Source organism: Apodemus sylvaticus, chromosome 14 (genome assembly GCF_947179515.1).
Source record: "Apodemus sylvaticus chromosome 14, mApoSyl1.1, whole genome shotgun sequence".
Classification (NCBI taxonomy): Eukaryota; Metazoa; Chordata; class Mammalia; order Rodentia; family Muridae; genus Apodemus; species Apodemus sylvaticus.
This window is the reverse complement of record NC_067485.1, coordinates 23,808,365-23,829,832: the sequence shown is the minus strand read 5'-3', so window position 1 is coordinate 23,829,832 and position 21,468 is coordinate 23,808,365. Positions and strand designations below refer to the sequence as shown.

The 21,468-nt window shown below is 45.4% G+C and overlaps 1 protein-coding gene across 1 annotated transcript in view; it reads left to right on the top strand.

Moving 5' to 3' along the window:
* Phactr1 (phosphatase and actin regulator 1) overlaps positions 1–21,468 on the top strand; it is a 276,311-nt gene that overhangs the window by 234,004 nt on the left and 20,839 nt on the right. The window contains exon 8 of the mRNA XM_052157236.1: positions 90–246. Within this exon, the coding sequence (XP_052013196.1) occupies positions 90–246 (157 nt within the window). The remainder of the gene's footprint in view (positions 1–89; positions 247–21,468) is intronic.

Here is a 21,468-nt window from a genome sequence, read left to right as displayed (position 1 = left end):
TCCTTGCGTGTTGCTTTATAACCCACCCACGGTTGACCTCATGGGCATTCAGGTGTCTCTGTTCACTGACTAATTTCTCCCTCCTTCAGGCTCACTGGCCATGAAGGTCTGCAGGAAGGACTCCCTAGCCATCAAACTCAGCAACAGGCCCTCTAAGCGAGAGCTGGAAGAGAAGAACATCCTCCCCAGACAGACGGACGAGGAACGGCTGGAGCTCAGACAGCAGATTGGCACCAAGCTCACCAGGTAGGAAAGCAGCCGCCCCGCCCGCCCTTCGGACCCCAGGACAGTCTCTGTGGCTACGGCAGAAGCGTGTAGTCTCCATCGCTAACTTCCTTCTTTGTGTCTCCTGGCAACTTACTGCATCCAGAACCAGGGGATAGCAACTTCTTTTGTCCCTAAGTTTGCTTGGACAGTCCCTTCCCTTCACAAAGCCAAGTCTTAGAGATTTCACGTGATTCAAGGGTTAGGATTGAAGACCTGTGTGTAAAGGAGTTGTGGTTTGGTTAACTACAGAGACAGTCAAGCACACTTTCTGTTATGTAGTCAAGAATTTGGTAGTGATGACCCATTGCTACTCTGGGATGCTTCTTGAATGGTGTAGGTGTGGTTCTTAAAGACATACATAACTAGGCATAGCTTTGTGTTCTAGTAATGTTCTAAATCCTGGGTATACTTGTCATCTAAGTATAAGTTTATCAAGTATCAAGTAAGATTGTTGAACACCTGCTATAAGGGTGTGCTCCTCAACATTTTATGTTTAAATATATATTAGTATATATATTAGTTATATATACTATATAATAGTTTATATATATATATTAGTTATATATATTAAATCATTTCTTCTTTGAATTTCCTGTAAGATAGGCAGGCTAATACTCAATTTACAGTTGAGGAGATCAGGCTTAGAGAACTTTAGTTAGTCTTAGTTATTTTTCTATTATTGCATATTACTATAGATAGATTCTTTCTCATAATTAGATTGGTTTCGTCCTGGAGGATGTCATGGTAATGATATGGACCTGCATGAAATAATCAACACTGATAGGACTTAGCATTGAGTAACATGGTCTTCAAATGAGGGAAACAAAAATATCAGAACACACATATATACATTTTCTCATGTACTTGCTCGCTTGTGTGGTGTGTGTGTGTGTGTGTGTGTGTGTGTGTGTGTGTGTGTGTGTGAACATCTATCTCATTGAAATGTAGTGGTATGTTATCTATGTCAGCCAGTGATAGTTACAACTCTCTAGAAAGCCCAAGCCATTTAGACATCACGACTATTAAATAGTCATCTTTCCACTAAGCTTAACCTCCGTGAACTCTCATCCATTGATCTTGTCTTCTTCCTTCTATGGCTGCTCAAAGCACCCACAATCTGTCCATGTTTAGAGTGGAGGCAGTATCCATTCTCTGATTTGTTGGACATGACAGTGCCCTAGGTATCTCCAGACTTACTCGCTCAGGCGACGTATAACCAGAACTGGGGGTGGGGTGGTACATGGCTCTGGACTGACTCCTGACCCAGAGTGTTCCAGTATAAACGTAGTTCAAATGAGGCTATCCTTAGGTGGGGTCAGGCCTAGGGTAAAGGCAGGGCTTCAGCCTGGCCTTCCCAGAGTTCAACTCCACCCGTGCATATAAATATCTTTTATTACAGATGCTTTTCTTGTCTCCCATTTCTCAGACTTTCCTATAGAACAAACAGAGGCTGTAGTATATGGAGGCCCAGTGTGAGACTTCTCAGTGGACAGAGTAAGATACATGCCACGTATCTGGTTGCCTATTGTAACACTGTGGTGGAAAATGACAGAATAAAAGAGAGAAATAAGGGGAGGGGGAGATGAGGGACGCAGAAAGCAGTCCTGCCTGCCCTGGTGTGGACGAAGAAGTGGGAAAGAACATTTTTGCTCCACAGCATTCTTCCCAAACAGAAAACGCTTCTAGATTCTCAACACACAGCACATATCTCACCACCATAATACTCTGGCAGCCATGACCAAACTTCAGAAAGGAAAAAGACATGACTATCTGTGTTTGGAGATGTTCTGTGTTCAAACCTTTGTCCAAGAAATCCTTCCTCTTCCCAACACATAAATACATTTTGTTTACCAACACAGAAATCCTGCTGGGAATCTGTAAGAGCCGCTGGGGACCATGGTGTTTGTCTGTCCCCGGCCATCTTTCCTGGTGGTCAGAGGGATGCCACAACCAAGGACAGAGACAGCAGCAGAAAGAGTGGCTGTCATCCAAGGCCCTTCCTTCTTTCAACTAGAGTCTTTCTTTCCTGTGAGAAGACCTTTGGTGCTGTGGTCAGGTTACAGGGCCTGAACCCAAAGGAGGAACATTAGGGTTTTACAACACATCACAACTCTGATGGAGAACTCGCATCTGCATGGCATAACCATCCTCACAGCAGTGGATTCACACGCTGAGAGTTTTAAAGATCGTTCTCTTTGGAATGAAAACCCAGCTCTATTCCACCGGCCAGTCATTGGCTCTGAAACCAGGGGCAGAATGTCTGCGCCAGAGAGTGGTCAAGGTGTTCCAGACCAAGAAGTCTGACTTTGGGCTCTGTTTCCTCAGTCATCACCCCCACACCCCATACCAACCCCCCCCCAAGGCTAAAATTCTTATTGCTGTGTCCATATACAAAGTGAAGTAGGGTGAATGTAGCAATCTGTCTGAGAGCTTGTCAGGCTGTAGCATTCTGTGTGACAGCAGAAATAGACTGGAAATCATAAGCTCCTTGAAACCCTCCAGCCAAGTCTGCAGTCCTCATGGAGGGTGCAAGAAAGCAAACTGTGCTTTAGCCTGATGGTTTTAATAGCATGAGATAAAAAGGGGGTGCAGTCCAAGAACAATCCCAGTGAGGGACCATGAGCCGAGTGCAGGGAGGTCAATTTCTGCAGAGCCTTCCAGCATGAAAGTAGGGTTTCTATCTAAAAAGCATAATTGACTGTTCTTCAGTTAGGGTTTGAATGTAAAGTACTGGACTTGAGCATTTGAACACTTGGTATCCAGATGGTGGCACTGTTTAGGAGGGTTGCAGAAACCTGAGAATAGGTGGGGCCCAGCTGGAGGGGATGGGGCACCGAGGGTCATAGCTACAGGCTACAGTTCTCTGCTTCCTGCTCTGCTGAGATGGGAAGTCATACAGATGTGGCCCCCCAGCCATGACCTCAGCCGTGCTTCTCTGCCTGTAACTGGGAGCCAATGAAGCCCTCCCCCCCCATAGCTGCTTCACTTACGCATCTCATCATGGGGCTGAGAAAAGTCACCAGTGCGACTTCCTTTGGCATCGCCTTGCAGATGCTTGGGAGTAGACATTCCTGACTCTCAGTCAAGAAACCATCAGGGTTCTTTTGATAACAGATGACTGTGTCAGTCAGCCATGGCTGGAGAGATACGGAGTGCCCTAATTAGAAAAGGGAACATGAACTGGAGGTTATGCGTTGTTGCTGCTCCTGTGTACACAGACCCAGGATTCAGAATAGTTCAACAACAGCACAGGAGTGAATAAGTCTGTCCCCAGGGGAGTGGGACAGAGATGGCAGAACTTCTATTTTAGTTCTTAATTTCATTGTATATATTCCATTAAGATGTGCTGACACATCCATAATAGTTCCTATTTATTTATTAGCCACAAATGAATAGTGTGCAGCTGTGTCTGGTGGCACACACTTGAAATCCTTGTTCTTTGGAAACAGAGGCAAGCAGACAGGAGGATCAGAAGCTCTAAGTCATCCTTGACTACACAGCAAGTTCAAATCCAGCCTATGCTACACTTGACCCTGTATATAGAGAATGATAGACAGACAGAAAGACAGACAAATGAGAGAGACAGACAGACAGACAGATAATGGATGGATAGACGGTACTGTTGGGGACATGATGAGATTCTTATTGAAGAGAATGCTTAGAGTCCCTTGGTCTAAGGATCCCTTATCCAAGCCGTGTGAACAATGCTTTTCTTTCCAGTAGCTCCAGAGTCAAGTGAGATATAGAGCCCTCAGGACATTTTCTCCTTCTAATCAAGACCCCACTGTGCATGTCCATGCTATATTCTCTCTGAGTATCTTCTAGGGAACTTTGAACTTGACCCCTAAGAAGAGGTCACCTTGACTACAGAATCATAGAGGTCTAAGATTCCCCTTCATTTCCTCCCCAACATGATGTTCCATCCACATAACTCAATTTTTTTTATTTCCAATTGAATTTAACACTTAGGAGAGAAAGAGAGAGAGAGGGAGGGATGGAGGGAGGGAGAGAGGAAAAGAGAGAGGAAGCGAGAGAAGGAGGAGGGGAAGGAGGGAGGGAGGAGGGACAGAGAGAGGGAGAGAGGAAGGGAGGGAGGGAGGGAGGGAGGGAGAAGATGTTGAGCCATGGTTCCCAAAGTTCATAGGTCATAGGTAGGGTGCACTGTCAGAGTACCCTCCCGAGAAACGGATAGAACGCTTCTTCCCATCTATGTCTAGTTTAGGATGCTGATTTATTGGTAAAGTGACTGCTCAGGACCTCTGCAAATGGAGTCATCATGGACAAAGCAGCCAAAAGACCCAAGCATACCCTGACTGTGGCCACAAAGACCCAGTGCCCCCTGGGGGACAGCCAGCCTTCCAGCCTTGCCAGCAGAGGATCCACAGACTTATCCTCTCCCATGGGCTTCTGCACCATTTGAATGGGGGGAGGGGAGAAAATCCTGGAAAGAGATAAAAAGCAGAAGGTTCATCTCAGTAGCCGCAGGCCCCTCTACTGCACATCCGGCTTGGCAGTAGATGAGGGTTAACGCAGCCTGTGTCTCTCTTCTCTGTTAAAATACCACCTCCAGGCCGAGGGGATAGCTCCACCCATGAAGGTGATGGTCACCAAGTTTGACAGCTTGAATTTAATCTCAAAGACCCACATTGTGGAAGGAGAGAGGTGTCTCCCACACATTGCCCTCTGACCTCCTTGTGCATAGTATGTATAGTATATTCCCCCAAGTCCCACCCCACACACACACATGTGTACATACAATAAATGTAATTTTAACAACTAAAAATACCACCTCCCATTCAGAGATCAACTGTCAGCTTCTTTGCCATCATGGTTGACCAGAAGTTTTTCAGCTCCCACAGAAAACAGAGGTTGCCCTTGCAGCAGGACATAGCTGTGTTGGAACCTCTGGGAAGTGGGAATGCTTGAGTTTTGAATGGGACTTTCTCCTTATGGGGTCCTCAATCTACACCAAACATGGCCCATGTTGCTTGAAACCTTTACATGTTTTTCTTCCCTGTGATCAAAAGAAGGTGCCGGCTCAATTTAAATCATCTGGGCCATTTGTTTGTTGGGGGTGCTGTGAGAAAGTTTCACGAGTTGAGTGGTTGAATAAAAACATATCGTCCACCAGCTCTGGAGACTGGCAGTCTGAGAGCAAGATGTCGTCAGACTGACTTCCACAGGCTGATAGCAGGGTAAGGCAGACTGCAGGCTACAACGCTCATCCCTCCCAGCCCCAATCCCAGCCCTACATCCACTGGGTTGCTGGAAATTTGGGGCCATTCCTTGACTTTGTTTTTACATCCAAGTCTGCCTTCAGGTTTACATGTCGCTCTCCCTACATGGGCTCTCACTGAAAAGAGGCAGCAGCTGTGTTGGACTAGAACCTGTCTTAAGAGTCTCATTTGGAATTGGTTGCCTCTCTGAAGACCCTGCCTCCGTTCTCAAGGATTCTGAGGGTTGCAGCTTTAACATATAAGTTGGTAGAATACAGAATTCATCTCAGGGGTAGTTAGGGAAGCAACAACTGGCTCGAGGGGAAGGACGGTGACCTCGAGTGCGTGAGAGGACAGAGCGAGATTGTATAGAAGTGAATCCAGCAGTTACAAGATTGTTACCAGGGAGACTTGACAGCTAGGGTGGGATGAAAAGCCCCTTACATTGAGGCACCATCACCACTGAGATGAAGCTTCCTGTTGTTCAGAAGAAATGAAAGGCCGTTCTGTTGTTTCTTCTGAGAAAAAAAAATTGAACTATTAAAAAATCCAGGTTTCAGTCAGTTTTCTATTGCTATTTAAAAAAACCTGAAATAATCAAATAACTATATATGTGTGTACATATATATACATACATATATATACATTATATATATATATACATACATATATATACATATATATATATATATATATACATACACACATACACACATACACACACATGCACACACACACACACACACACACACACACACAAAAAACCCAGGACTATTTGCTTTGACTCACGCATTTAGAGTTTTCAAACTAATCAGTTGGCCCAGGAACCTATGGCTCTGTGGAGAGGCAGCACACTGTAGCAGGCAGCACACTGTAGCAGGCAGCACACTGTAGCAGTCAGCACACTGTAGCAGTCAGCACACTGTAGCAGTCAGCACACTGTAGCAGTCAGCACACTGTAGCAGTCAGCACACTGTAGCAGTCAGCACACTGTAGCAGGCAGCACACTGTAGCAGTCAGCACATCATGATTGGAAGCACATGAAAAAGCAAAGCTTCTCTAGTCATGGAAGCCACAAAACAGAGACAGGGATTGTCCCCTAATTCCCTTTAAAGGCCACCCTCAGGGACCTAAGGACCTCCCACTAAGATCCACCTCTCAGAAGTACCTATACCAACCAGTATTTCCAAAACTACCACTGGCTGGGTACCAAGTGCTTAGCGCATGGCTGGTGGTGGGCATTTATCCAAAGCAGGACTGTTTATAAACCAACTGATCTGTTTGAAGATCGAACTTAGCCCAAGACCCCCATCTTGGCCCTGAACCACCTGGTTTCCATCTTGGATCTGACAGCTGTCATCTATCCTATTTGCAGAGGTTCCATGAGGCCTCTGAATGCATGCACTACCACATTTCTGAGGTAACTACACAGGAACAGCCTTTGTGTCAGGAAAGCAAGCACAGGCATGTTCATGTGTGCATATGTAGCACCTTAAGAGTTAACACATGGAAGGTGCAGGCTGGCCCGAGTGTACTTTCTTGTTAGACGGGACCAGGAGAATGTCAGTCCACATTTCTGCAAACAATACTGCTTCTAACTTGCTGTGCTTTGGGGATTTAGTCCGGTGGTTCTCCAAACAGTGACAGGTGTCAACTGTGAGTGGGGATTACATAAAGATGTAGGGTGACAGAGCTGCGCAGCTCTCTGATCCTTACAACTCACCAGCCTGGGAATTAGGAGCTGGAGGTAAAGCTGCTCCCGGTGGTGACAGCTTAAAGCTTTACTGAAGCCATGGAAACCAACACTGAGCACCAAGGGCTGGGCCCCATGTAGCTCCCTGTTTTCAAACATTCATGTCTCTCTGCTATCCATCTCACTAGGCTCAATGTCATGAGTGTGTGTGTGTGTGTGTGTGTGTATGTCATGTCTTTGTGTTTGCAAAGAGCGTGGTGAACCAGTTATGGGAGGGAGGTGGGATAGTTGCCTAATTTTCCCCATGAAATCTCATTATTTCTCCTCTATTTAAGACTGACTAATATCTTATCCAAAAGGCATTTAGATCTCTACGTTAAGCTCCAAACAGAGCACCGTATCATTTACAATAAGCAGCATATAAAATAATATGTACTGAGTGTTGTTCACCTTTAAGTCATAATGCAGCACTCAGGGGAGAAAAAAAAAAAAAACCCGAAGCTCATTTTTTATGCTCATAGCCCAGGCAATAAAATACAGCAATCTCAACTTCTAATGCAACATTCATAGTGTTTATTGTTTGGTAAGATTGATGCTGCTGGGTCTGACACTCCAGCACCTGCCTGCAACGTGACAAACAATGTGTCCCCCTGGGGGCTAAGGATGAATGCTGGGTGTGATCAGGTGTGTTCAGGTGTGATCACCCCAGGCTAGATCATTTCTTCTTCAGCAGAAACACTTTACAAAAGTACAAATACCAGTCAGAGGTTGTATGAATTCTAAACGGCCTGAATTTACTTAGCATCCCTGGGTACACATCTGTGCGAGTCCCGCTTGGAAGGTAGAAGGGAGGACAATAGATTCCTAATTCCTAGCACACCCAGATCATGCATCTTTATCACTGTCATTGTTATCGTCGTTGCCATGGTTACTTGGGCTGTGGGGGTGGCATGAAAGATGACATGCTTTGAGGAGAAAGAGAAGAATAGGAAGGGAGCTGTGGTGTGCCTGTCTTCAGATTCACACAGCCTGGGTGGGACCGGCTTACACCGGGTAGACATTGTCCATGGATTCTGAGACCTCCTAAGACACTAAGAGGAGAGGCCAGTCCCCAAGATGATTCTTCCTGAAGGGAGCATGTCAGGGTGATCCTGGCTTGACTGCAGTGTTTTGCTGTACTGCGTTTTCATTAACAACACAGGGATCTAAGCCTGGAGACATGGCTCAGTGGTTAAGAGCATGGGTTACTCTTGTAGAGGACCAAGGTTCAGTTCCCAGCACTCACATGACAATTCACAACCACCCCTAACACAGTTCCTAGGCCTATGGCGCCCCTACTGGCCACCATGAGCATTGCATGCATGTAGTACACATAACAGATGTGCCAGGAAACCATTCAAACACATAAAATAAAGATAAACCAATCTTTTAAAAACACACATAGTGATCCTTCGAAGACAGAAGATAATTTTTTTCATCCATATTCTTTATGGACTCACTGCACTAAGTAAAGAATCATTTTTTTGTAATCTTCTCAAGAAACCTGAGTCCCCTGAAGGATGCTCACCTCTCCATAGGCTGCTGCAGCCAGACACCCACTGGTTTCTTCTTGTTATTGTTCAATGAAAAGGGAGTCCCTAAAGAAAGCTCTGGGCAAGGGGCTTTGGGAGAGGGGGGGGGCACATACTTGAGTATTCTAGTTTTCTTTCCATTGCTGTGATAAAACACTGGTCAGAACTAAGTTGGGGAGGAAAGGGTTATTTCATCTTATACTTCCAGGTGTAGCAGTGTTTTATCATTGTCTAGCAAAGCCGGAGTAAAATCTCAAGGCAGGAACTGAAGCAGAGATCATGGAGGCAAACTGCTTACTGACTTGCTCCTCATGGCTTGCTCAGCCTGCTCTCACACATAACCCAGGACCACTCGCCCAGGAGTGACACCTCCCACAGTAGACTTGTCCTTCCCACATTAATCATTTATCAAAAAAAAAAAAATGCTCCCATGGTTGTACCCAGAGGCCAACCTAATGGGGACAATTCCTTAATCAAGGTTCCTACTCCTCTAGTAACTCTGGTTTGCATCAAGTTGGAAAAAGCCAGCCAACCCATATTGGTTCTGGCATGGTGAGCTGGTGTCTCCTATCCCCAGACTCAAGGTGGCTAAACATCTCAAAGCCATGCAGGGATGCTGGAATTCTCTTTCCTTCTCAGTGCAGCTTCTTACTGAGAAGCATGCAGTAACAACGGAGCTGGTGGATGTCGGTATGGTGGATTCTTGACTGTCTGGGTGTACATGTACCTATGCACACACATGTTTGTGTGTATGTCTGTATGTCTATGTCTCAGGGGGAAGGGGAGCCACGCCCAGGATGATGGGGAACAAAGCCACATCTCTGTCAAGCACTTGAATCCTACATCTGTGCTCCACAGCTGCCTCAGAAGCCTGTGCATTTTTCAGTGATGTGGTCATTTCGAGGTTCAGAAGAGCTGTCTCGGGCCAGTGAGAACAGATTGAGCTGTGTTTTTTAAAATTGCAAGGGTTTTTTTTTTCCTTTCAGAAGAAGGGGGCTGTCCCTGGAGACCTTGGACCCTCTGGTTTTCAATTTCATAGCTTGTTTTTTAAATGCCTGATTATTTCAGACACGTTTCAAATTTGGGGTGCACAGATTCAGGGAGGACACAAGCACATTTGACTGCAGAGTAAATGGACTGATAGACTCCTCTGAACTGGTTTTCTGGTCACATTGTCAAGGCTTCTCTACAATTGGGCTAAGGGAACTGTCCCAAGACTGGCCCTTTACAGCTGCCCCACCCCCACCCCGTTAGTTCTCAAGCTGGTTTTCTCCTAAATGTTGTTGAGCAGATTATCAGTGACCTTTCTTATTTACTCTTCACCTTACAACACAGCAGAAAGCAAGCCTCTGACTCTTCAAGATAAGAGTGGGGTCAGCCCCCCACTGTGTGCAGAGACAACTCTTGGAGCTCTGGTTCTGAAGCTATATATGGCTTGAAAACCTTTTGCTGTTGTTCCAATACATTCCAATTGGGGTCTTCTCAAATTACCCTCATCATAGCTTTGCAAGGTGGCTGACACCAGAATTCTCACTCTGTATGGGTGGAAACTGAGCTAATGGGTCTTAGACACCATCCTTGGTGAAGAATCCTGAGTTTCCCCCATTTTCTGGCATATCTGTTAGGAGAAATTGACAGTTACCTTTTGTTTTTATGCTGAGTAGAATTTCCCTCCCAGGCATCCGTGGCTTAGTAAGTACTCTGTGGGGTGACAGAGCTTAGGAAAGAGGAAAGAGGCAAAGAGAAAAAAAGAAAACAGTGGATTGTGTTTCCTCCAGTGCCTCACTGAGCTTTGCAGTATTTCGAATAATGCTTAAGAAGCAGGAAGCTCTAGAGCCCTGTCAGTGGGGCTCAGCTAAGTCACGTGTGCCGAGGAATGTCCAGTGTCATGGTCCTTGGGCCAGAGACATCAGCCTTCCCTGAGAACTTGATAGAAATGGACAGTCTCTGGCTTACCCTAAAATTAGAACCAGAAACTCAAAGGAGGGTCCAAAATGTGCATCTTAACCATTGTTAAAATGTTAAGCGATTCTAACACACCCTGAAGCAGGAGGGAAGCAGCGACCACTGGGGGTGCTAGACACATAGCCCTGTGGTAGAATGCATACATAACATGGACACAGCCCCGGAGTCAGTCTCCCACCTGCATTCTCAGGTGCACACAAACAGGGCAGGCCTGCATTCTGGGAAATCAACTTTCTTGTTTCTTTTTACACCTGCCTCTCACTGGAAGAACAGGCCGTTTGCAAGTACACAGGACACATCACATTTCTTAGTTGCTTTTTTTCAATGTAAAAAGAAACAAGAAAGTTGATTTCAGGGAACAAAATATATAGCTTAAAATAGAAGTTTTGGATTAAATCTTTAAGAAATATGTCCAAGTCAAGTGTTGTGCATATACCTATATTCCCAGATCCTGGGAGGTAGAGGTGTGAGGGTCAGAAGTTCAAGGCCAACCTTGGCTACATAGTGTGAGGGCAGCCTGGGCTACATGAGATCATGTCTCAAAAAGGAAGGAAGGAAGGAAGGAAGGAAGGAAGGAAGGAAGGAAGGAAGGGCCAGAAGGAGGAAGGAAAAAATATTTTCATTAATCAAAAGGCATTTTAAAAAAGAATTCCTTGAACTCCTCGTAGTGTAGCTTTTCAAGGGAACATTTACCCTCTTGGGTCTCTTAGCTAAAATATGTAAATTAAATGCATAAGTGAACATCTCCAGGCACAGAATCCTGGAGGGTCACTCCAGCCGAGTAAGACATTAACGGTTGTAAAGGCAGGCTGGAGATGTGGCTCAGCAGTTAAGAGCACTGTCTGCTCTTCCAGAGGTCCTCAGTTCAATTCCCAGCAACTACATGGTAGCTCACAACCATCTGTAATGGGATCTGATGCCCTGTTCTGGTCTGCAGACATACAGGCAGAATGCTGCTCTTGCAAAGGACCAAATTCAAATCTCAGCACCTACATTAAGCATCTCACAACCACCTCTAGGTACCTATAGCCTCGGTGGACAGCAGCATTCATATGCACATGCCCTCACAGAGACATAATTAAAAATAATTTTTTAAAGTGCTTATGAAGGCCAGAGCCAAATGTTCTGCAGCGTAATGATAGAATGGCTACCCCAACACCTCAGAAAGAATAAAAGCACAGTAATATCTTTAAAGACCAAGAAGGCTGTTAAAGGATTCTTTGGCTGGCACCTTCATTGGACATGGCCTATTCTAGCAATTCTGATACCTATAGGATAAGTATCAAGTAATCATTTATATGTTTTAAGAATTCTTGGTTGGCCAGACTAGTGGTACACACCATCAAGATGATTTCTGTGTGTTGAAACTAGCCCAGTGCCAGGCTGTGGTGGTGCAGGAGGATTTCTGAGTTGGAGGTCAGCTTGGTCTACAGAGTGAGTTCCAGGACAGCCAGGGCTACATAGAGAAACCCTGTCTCAAAAATAAATAAATAAATAAATAAAATAAATAAATAAATAAATAAATAAATAAATAAAATTTAAAAATTTAAAAATTTAAAAAAAAAAAAAAAAAGGAAAAGAAACCAGCCCAGTCTACATAGCAAGTTTCGGGACAGCCAAAGCTATATAGTAACATTTTGTATCAAAAACCTGAAACCAAGAAGCAGAATTCTTTGCTGGAGACTCTGGGGAGTGCATTTCCTGTCCACACAGTTACTTCCAGGGTGCATAGTACCCTTTCCTTCTCCCTTACTTACCCAAAGTGGCTTTGAGTTTAATGGGATGTGAGTTTTCCCTGCTGAGACAACAGAGCTTGCACACAGCCCTGAAGGTTTAAATGGAAAAACAGGATACAACTGAAATTTGGCACCTAAGCTGTTTCTCGTCTATCCCGGTACATTATTTGTTCCCTGGCAAAATACCTAAATCTCACACAAAATGCTAATAGGAGCAATTCATTTTATCTGCCTTTATTATATTCATTTTACTTCTCTTCGAATGCCAGGATTTTCATAATAATCTCAAAAGTATATATGCCAAACCAAATAGCAATGTTTAGAAAAAATTAGCAACGAGAGAAATAGAACAGCATCCAGAGATTAAAATGATGGCAAATTGTTTTCTCCATAGTTCTAAAAGACAAATCCTTTGAAATCTAAGTGAGCACACTTCTATTTTAGGAAATGCGATCATGAAAATTTGATGATCGGTGCCCACTGAATCCTTAAAACAATAGTTTCCAATGAAAAAGGCCCCTTCGCTCTTTTGAAAGGCACTGGGCAGTAGGTACATTGTCGGTATTGACAGGTACTCGGTACATCGTTGGTATTGACAGGTATTCGGCATTGTGAAAAGCTTTCCTCCCATAAAGTCTATCTTTCTTTTGTCTGTTATATAATCTTCTTTGTTTGGCCTCTCTTCATATTTTAAGTCATTGAGTTCTCTCTTAGAAGATGCCAAGAGGATTCTTTGCATCTTCCAATGTGTCATAGTGACATCAGAGACACTGCCCTCCGCAGATTTGACTGAGCCCATGAATCTGCCAGCTGCATATTCTTTCCTGAAAAGTCTCTCTCAGTTAACTCCCTGCTGCAGGGCATAGATGAGTTAACACTGCCCTCACTTAATGGAAACAGAGTGGGGATTTGTTTCTAAAGCCCACCCTACCCTGGCAGCCCATCCTGGCAGCAGGTACCAAATGCACCTGTCCCTGCGCTCTCTCTCTCTCTCTCTCTCTCTCTCTCTCTCTCTCTCACACACACACACACACACACACACACACACACACACACACACACAAAGATCAAGTCCTTTAAAAAAATAAACTTTAGATTGACTTGGACATTGACCAGAGTGTAAGTTTGCGTCATGCATTCCATGAGTATTTAATAAACCTGTTAATGTTACAGGACTGAGCTATCTATCTGTAAGACTCTGAAACACTTCTGAACGTTAAACTTTTCGCTTATATACAGTCTTCAAAGGCCCTGTTAGAGAACCAAACATGACATAAGAAGAAAGCCTGATGACATTTGTAATCACCATGACATTTCTCTGGGCACTAGCGAGGTCCCAAGGCCGAGGATTCAGCTTGAGGAGCTAAATCACCATTGGAAGGTCAGTTAGTAGACAAGGCAACCCATCATGACCCAATCATTTAGCTGCCCCAAGTGGAGGAGCTCGCAGCTGCAGCCACACCCCTATAGCACTCATCTAACTTCAGAGCAACCAGGTATCTCATCTTCCCGTGGGCCAGTGTGCAAGAAGACTGGACATCACACCATGGAAGGCGATGCTCAATACAGAGAGAGTGTAACCTAACCAACAGTATGCAGAACAAGAAAGGTGTGCGTGCAATGAGTGTGCAGAACAAGAAAAGCCAGTGTGTGAGAGGCATGGCATCTTCCAGCTGTTCTCTTCCTGGGTGATGACAAAGAAGGAAGAGACAAACCAAGCTTTCCATCCTGCGTTGTCACGTATGGTTGTATGCCTGGAAAAGGCTTACACACCTGCTGTTGGCCCTTGTCACCTGGCCAGGCTCAGCCTTCTGAATCCAATGTGAAGGACCCAACAGGGGCCACCTTTTATGAGGCTTAGAAACTACCGCCATAACTACTAAGAAATCATCCACTTCACTTTGTATTGGGGAACCAAAATAATTGGCATCAAGTAGGCTGTCATGGTTTCTGTGGTTCCTCTCCATAGCTGAGGCTTCAGGGAGACAGGTTTCAGGCTTTTGTGTCACCCTTTGACATGGGGAGCTCACGAGTTACAGTCCATGACCAAGGACCCATTCCTCCACACTGCCTTTGTCAATAAATCTTTACTGGTACACGATCGCATTTCATTTCCATTCTATCCATGTCTGCCTTCATACTATAGTGGCAGATGGAATGGGTGCACCAGAGACCATGCGGTCTATGGAGTTTGATGCATCTGGCCCTCTGAAGAAGAGAGATGACACCATCAAGGGTGTAAACTGAAGACATTGAGAGTAAGATATTAAGGCCTTGATCTCACAGTGTTCTGTAGGCATGAGGGTTTTTGGAAACCTACTTTTAGTAAGGGCTCAACCTCTCTAGCCAACCACCCAGCAGAGGTAGTAGAAGAGAAAAGTTATTAGGATATGGGCGAAATGGACCTGTTGAGAAATAGTTCTTTGGGAGTGAGATCAATCTTCTTCCTCCGCTGAAGTTCATTCCCAACGCAGCACCTGCAGACCAGTCCTCTCCACAGGCAGATACCACACAGGAACTGCCTTTCAACAGGCAGACACCAGGCATGAACCAGCAGCTATATGGGTCAATCCTGAAGAAACCACAAGGCTTACCAATTGGCCAAGGAAACCGCAAACTGCCACAGGAACCTCACAAGCAGTTCTTGGTTGAGTTTCTCTCAATGGCATCGTTACCACAAGTTGAGCCCAACAACACTATGTAAGGTGAACCAATACATTGGAGTCGTTAGCAAAGAATAGCGAGGCGGAGCAAACCAAACCAAAGCTCAGTGCTCCTCTCCCTGTCTGGGGCCATATTTATACTCCTTCATCAAGCATCCTTCCACGTGTCTGCTGTATCACCTGTGTCTGCTTCAAGAACACATTCTCTCCTTGTCGGCTTGAGCAAGGCATCCTTTTGCCTGTGTGCCCTGGCAAAGCATCATTTGACATAAGCGACTTTCCAAAGAAGCCAGAAGTTTCCACTTCAGTGTTAGTATTAGATCCATTTGAGAAATGAAGCCACTTAAAAGTGAATTTTCTTTGTGTTCCTTTCTCTGATCATCAGAACCATCTCGTTCATCTTAACTTACCAGTCCAAATCTGTCTGGGAAACACAGAAATTATGGGAGGAACTGAGTCTGGGTTTTTTGTTTGTTTGTTTGTTTCATTTTTATTGCCTGCATAATTAGAAAAGCTACTTCAAGGACAATCAGGCACCAGCCGGCTTGGAAGTTCAGTGTGAAGATGGATGGAGAGGGTGGATCCAGTTTAGCAGAGGAATGTGGTCCTTACGAGAACAGGACCACCCTTGCCACGCAGACGGAGTTTGTGAGGCACTGTGGCAGATGTGTAAAACTCCTATACTAAATCCACTCCCTGAGTACCATATGGATCTGACCTCTATGCTCTAACCTGTGGGCAGGTGATGCATAAACCGGATGTCCCCCCAGATGTGATGGGAGATGCTAGCAACAGCTGTGGCCAATTAATTCCAAACCCTAGACAGCAGTGAGGATGCACATAAAGCCAATGAGACATAGATACTTCAGGCATTTCCTGTATGATGGAAAATGATTGCTTTAACCATTCAGGTTGCACACAGACACACACCCTGTCTGAGCCAGATAAATTAGACCCTGAGGAGAGTCTCCTTCAGCTCTGCAGCTCACAAGCTCTGACTCAGTACACAAGTCTCTCCTGTGGATGGAGGCCAGCTGGGGAGGGTCGAGTGATCATATGTTCCTGTCTGCTGTGTGTAAGAGTCTGACTGCCGTCTCGCCTCGGCCTCTCTGTGACCGCTCTTAAGGACATGGCAGGTCAGCAAGGGGGGAGGGGTCCCATCTTCACTTTCCTGAGATTGGGAGATGGCTGCCCTGATTGAGGGCAGTGTGACAGCGTCTTTGGGAAGGAGGTGTGTATTTGTCACACCACAGGAGTTGGCACTGCTGGCACATCCCATGAGGGATGTGGCAGTCACAGGCACGGGGCTGTTAATGGAGTCTGACCAAGTTTTCCCTGGCCTCTCACTGGGTGGTTCAGCTGCTCTGGTCTGCCATTCCATCTGGCCTCGAGGGCTAACGTACTTGTGGGAGAGAGTAAGGGTGTGTGTGACATGTGTGTTATATTTGATGTGAGCACAGCATGAGGAAATGGAAAGGGAAGGGGGGGGGGTCTGCAGGCTAACAGGCCTGTGGCAGAAACTCTCAAGGAATCTCTCCATCTGTTGGATAAACTGATTAACCCATTGGTCCAAATTACGGCTTCCTGGCCCCTTCAGAAACTTCTTAGCTCTCTGAGATAAAAGGCAAAGTTTCGTCTGCTTTTCCACATCGCTCCGTCTCTTTCTTGCCTGCTGCTCATGACCTGCCTCCTTACAGTAGAGTTCCTGGTGCCTCCTCCTCCATCAGAATGTACACCAAATCCCATGGTGCTCCCTAAGCCACTTGCCTCTTCTCTGCGTGCCTAGCGGTAGAGCTCCCTGCGTTTTATGCAAAGAAGTTATAGTGCTCTAACTGTAGCTGTGTGCGGTTCTTCTGGAAACATGTTGAAACAGGGGCTGATGTAACAGATCCGAGGCTAAGCATCCCCAAGGGTGCCAATGCTGCAGGCCCCAGGTGTACATTTTGAGAAGCACGGGTCTGAATTTACTTGGGAGGCTTTAAAAAAAAAAAAAAAAAAAAACACCTGTGCCAGCTTGCTTTCTATTTCTGTGGTAAATACCGTGACCAAAAGCAACATGGAGAAGAAAGGGTTTATTTCATCTTGCATTTTAACAGTCTGCCCTGAGGGAAGTCAAAGTCAAAGCAGGAACTGAAAAGGGAACCTGGAGGCAGGAGCTGACACAGAGGCCACGGAGGGATGCTGCTTACTGGCTTACTCCTCGTGGCTTGCTCAGATTTCTTTCTTATACCACCCAAGACTCCTTGCCCAGAGGTGGCACACACACACACACACACCATCATGGAATGGAACCTTCTATATCAATCATTAATTAAAAAAAAAAAAAAAAGGAAAGTACGTCACAGACTTGCCTTCGAGAGATTGAAGGGAGGCCTTCCCTCAGCTAAGATTCCCTCTTCCAGACGTCAAGTTGACAAAATATAAATTCCAGCGAGCACACCGTGCGTCTTTTGGACTGGGGTGAAGCTTGACGGTAGCCTGTGTTCTCTGCGAGTGCAAGGCCCAGGGCTGCATCCCTAGCATCGCATACAGGAATAGAAACGCCGGTGCCTGCCTTCTACCCTTGGCCTTCACATTGATTGACTGTATTAAGAACAGCTTGGTCAGCCCAGGTGTGGTCATGCATACTTTTAATCCCAGCACTCAGGAGGCACAGGTAGATGAATCTCTGCAAGTTCAAGGCTATCCTGATCTACACTGCAAGTTTCAGAACAGCCAGGGCTACATAAAGAGACCCTGCCTCAAAAACAAAAACAAAAACAAAAACAAAATACCCTTGCTTAAACCAGAGTGTTCTGTGTGTAGCTGAATTAACTAGCTTAATTTCTGTTCTAACAACTCAAATACTCCTTCAGAGTGACCTACCTTTTTATAAGCTACTGTGTCCAATGGCCCTAAGAAGTCTGGAAGCATCCACTGTGCAGGCTGTCAAAACTTTCTTCCTGTTCTGTCTTTTTTTTTGTTTTTTGTTTTTATGGGTTTGATGCCTAGTAACATACACAGCTCTATCATTGTTCCAGAACAAATTTCCACTCAATACCAATGGCATTTGTACAAAGTTTCTCCTGGTTATTGTGTCAGCATGCAATACAGGTCCTCAGGCTGAGGTGCTACTGGGGTCATGGCTTCCAGAACAGTCAGCCAAAAATACTCTCTCAAATAACTGTAACCTATTTAATCTCTTCAAGTGAGGGGCCTTTTCCTACTTACCAAAAATATTTCCTGCTTTATTTTTGCTTGTTAAAAGAGTCTTTCATAGGTTGCTCTCTGTTGGCCCTCCCAAGACCCTTCACAGCAGGTAGATTCCATGTTGCTATACCACCTGCCTCAAGGAGACTCCCAGGTGTGGACGGTAGTCAAGGACACACGTGACTGGATTGTGTGCCAGCTGATGGTGGTGCGTAGTGGCAGCAGGTGTGGAAACTTGGTGCTTGTCCGTCCTCCAGACAGCCCTCCCTCTCGCTGGGAGCCGGGCTAATTGCTCTTAGCTTGAGAGAACTGCAATGTGAGAGAAAACTAAAAATGGCCGCATCGGGTGTCAGGGGCAAGGATAATAAGTTACTGTGCTAAACTGTGGAAGGTGGCCCAAGGTGTGACCCCATCAGCTGTGCAAGCATGACACATTGGGCCATCTTCAATGACTCCAGTGACTTCAATCCCCCAGAGAGGGAGGAGAGAGCAGAGGCTGTCCTCTGACCCACCTCATTGTGTGGCATGCCCGTGAACTCGTTCACACATATCACACACACACTGATAGGATGATAATTAAAGTTAGAGGCGCTGCCTCATCTGTGGAGAGAAGAGGCAAAGGGCAGTGCTTTTGAGGTAAAAAGAAAACCTGCCATTGTGCCTTCCCAGAGTAACCCTTCTGCGTCCTGAAAGCCTCCATTCAAACCCAGAGTTCATGCTCAGCCCTGTAACGGAAACCCCAGAGCTTAGATGCTGACGATTTATGTCATCGTCAGAACTCTGCTGAGCCTACTGTATGCCAGGGACTATGCCCAATGCTGTGAACACATAAATAAGAAACTTTGTGTCCTACTCCGTGGGTCAGAGACATCTCAGGCTTCCTAAACCTTGGATTTGTGACCAGGTTATCTCACAGTGGACTAGGAAGGAAAACAGATGGGGTACTGGGCCATAGTACACTGAGACTGCAGGGCATTTGTTGGAATGAGTTTGCATTCAATTTTTAGTGCAGTATCAATCCATGGCAGGCTGTTTGCAGAGGAAGGAGACATTATTCTATTTTCTCTCCCTCTCCCTCTCCCTCTCCCCTCCCCCCAGCTCTTCCTCCTCTGTCCATTCTCAGCACCAAATCTGAGAATGTCTGATGCTTGGCTCCATTGCACAGAAAGGGACAGATTAAGGCCTAGGGAGAAACAGCAGTTTATCCAGGCTCTGTCGGTGACAAGTAGGAAACCCAATCAGCATACAAAGAATGTATTGGTAATCATAAGGAAATGTATTTCAAAACAATCCTTCAGCGTGCATATAATTTACCACTTATTTAAAGGGAAGCAAATTTGCCTGCTAATGAGATGGGTGTGCTTGTCTGTCTGATTCAGTGAAATCCAGGGATGTGGTGACTTGATGTTTACGTGCTCAGAAGTGATGATAGGAAGATACTGAAAGCTTTATTCTATGCAAGGAAACACTATGTTTCTATAAGGGCAGAAAGCTTCATATGTGTTATAAAAAAAAAGACACACACCCCCTCGCAGCATGCCGTAGTGCCGATTCTAAGCTCAAGTGTTTCAGGAAGTGGTTGTTACTTTGGAGAGGTATGACAAGGTGCACCGTGTGAATCGTGTGTGTTCAGAGCCAAGGTTCCAGTGGTGATGCAGGATCACCAGGTGTGGACACTGCCAGAGACACCTCAAGGTTGTATGTTCATTATACATTTGACCTTTTTATGTTTGTTTTTTGAGATTTCTTTGTGTAGCCCTGGCCAGCCTGAACCATGCTGGCCTCAAACTCAGAGATTTGCCTGCCTCTGCCTCCGCCTCCGCCATTAAAGATGCACTCGCCCACCACCTGACTACACATTTGATTTCCAATCCTTTTCTGATCAATTGCATTTTCAGAAACCTTTTACTGTGGCCACATTTTCAAAGCCCTTGCCTTCAGTTCCGATCTGCAACTGAGCAGGGTTTCTCAGCATTGGGGCTGCCATGCTTTAGACTGGGTAACTTTGTGGGTGGGCTTACCGGTTCCTTGTGGAATATTTAACAGCAGTTTAGCTTCTCCTACTAGATACCAAGAGTCACTGCCAATCATGGCAAAGAGAAATAACATCAAGGAATGTAGCCTAGGAGGCAAAATCATCCCTAATTGAGAACCAGCATGGCAGAGGGGTATGGAACTGAAACTGTTGATGGGTGGTGGCCTCAAATCTGCCCCGCCCCCTTCAGGAGGTCCTGGCAGCCGAGAGCAGGGAGGTGGTAGGAACAGAGGAGCTCGGTGAGGACAACTTCTGGGATAGTTGTTTGGTTCTGTTTCATTTCTAAAGAAGAGCACATTTGCCCATCTTACGGAAAGAACTAGAAAAGAGGGAAGGTTCAAGATACGGTCAGGGCTACTCAGCAATTAGAAACAATGAATTCACAAAATATTTAGGCAAATGGTTTGATCTGGAAAATATCATCCTAAGCGAGGTAACCCAATCACAAAAGAATACACATGGAATGCAATCTCTGATAAGTGGATATTAATTATCCCAGAAGCCCTGAATACCCAAGGCACAAATTGCATAACAAATGACTCCCATGAAGAAGTATGGAGAGGGTCCTGATCCTGGAAAGGATTGATCTAGCATTGGAAGGGAATATAAGGACAGAGAAAAGGGAGGGAGGTGATTGGAGAAGGGATGGAGAAAAGAAGGTTTATGGGAGGTATGGGGAGGGGGGATCCGGGAAAGGGGAAATCATTTGGAATGTAAACAAAGAATATAGAAAATAAAAATATTTTAAAAAAAAAAGATACGGTCAGGGAGCAGCGTCTGTTTACCTCGCAAGCATTACATGTCTGTAGTTAGGGACATGGGGATTCACAAATGCCACAGGAAATATATAAGAAGTTGCTCATTTTAAAGTGAGGGACTGGAGGGCTAGAGGAATGGCTCCGCAAGTAAGAGCTGACTGCTTTGCAGGGAGCCTGGGTTCGGTTCCCAGTACCCACGGGTGGCTCACTCGCACCTATGGACTCCAGTCCGGAGGTTCTGGTGCCCTCTTCTGGCCTCCACGAGTACTTCACATGACCCACACACTTCCAGACAAACCGCTCATACTCAAAAAACAAATGCATAAACAATATAATTAGGGACTAGAGGGGTGACTCAGTGGCACAACACATATT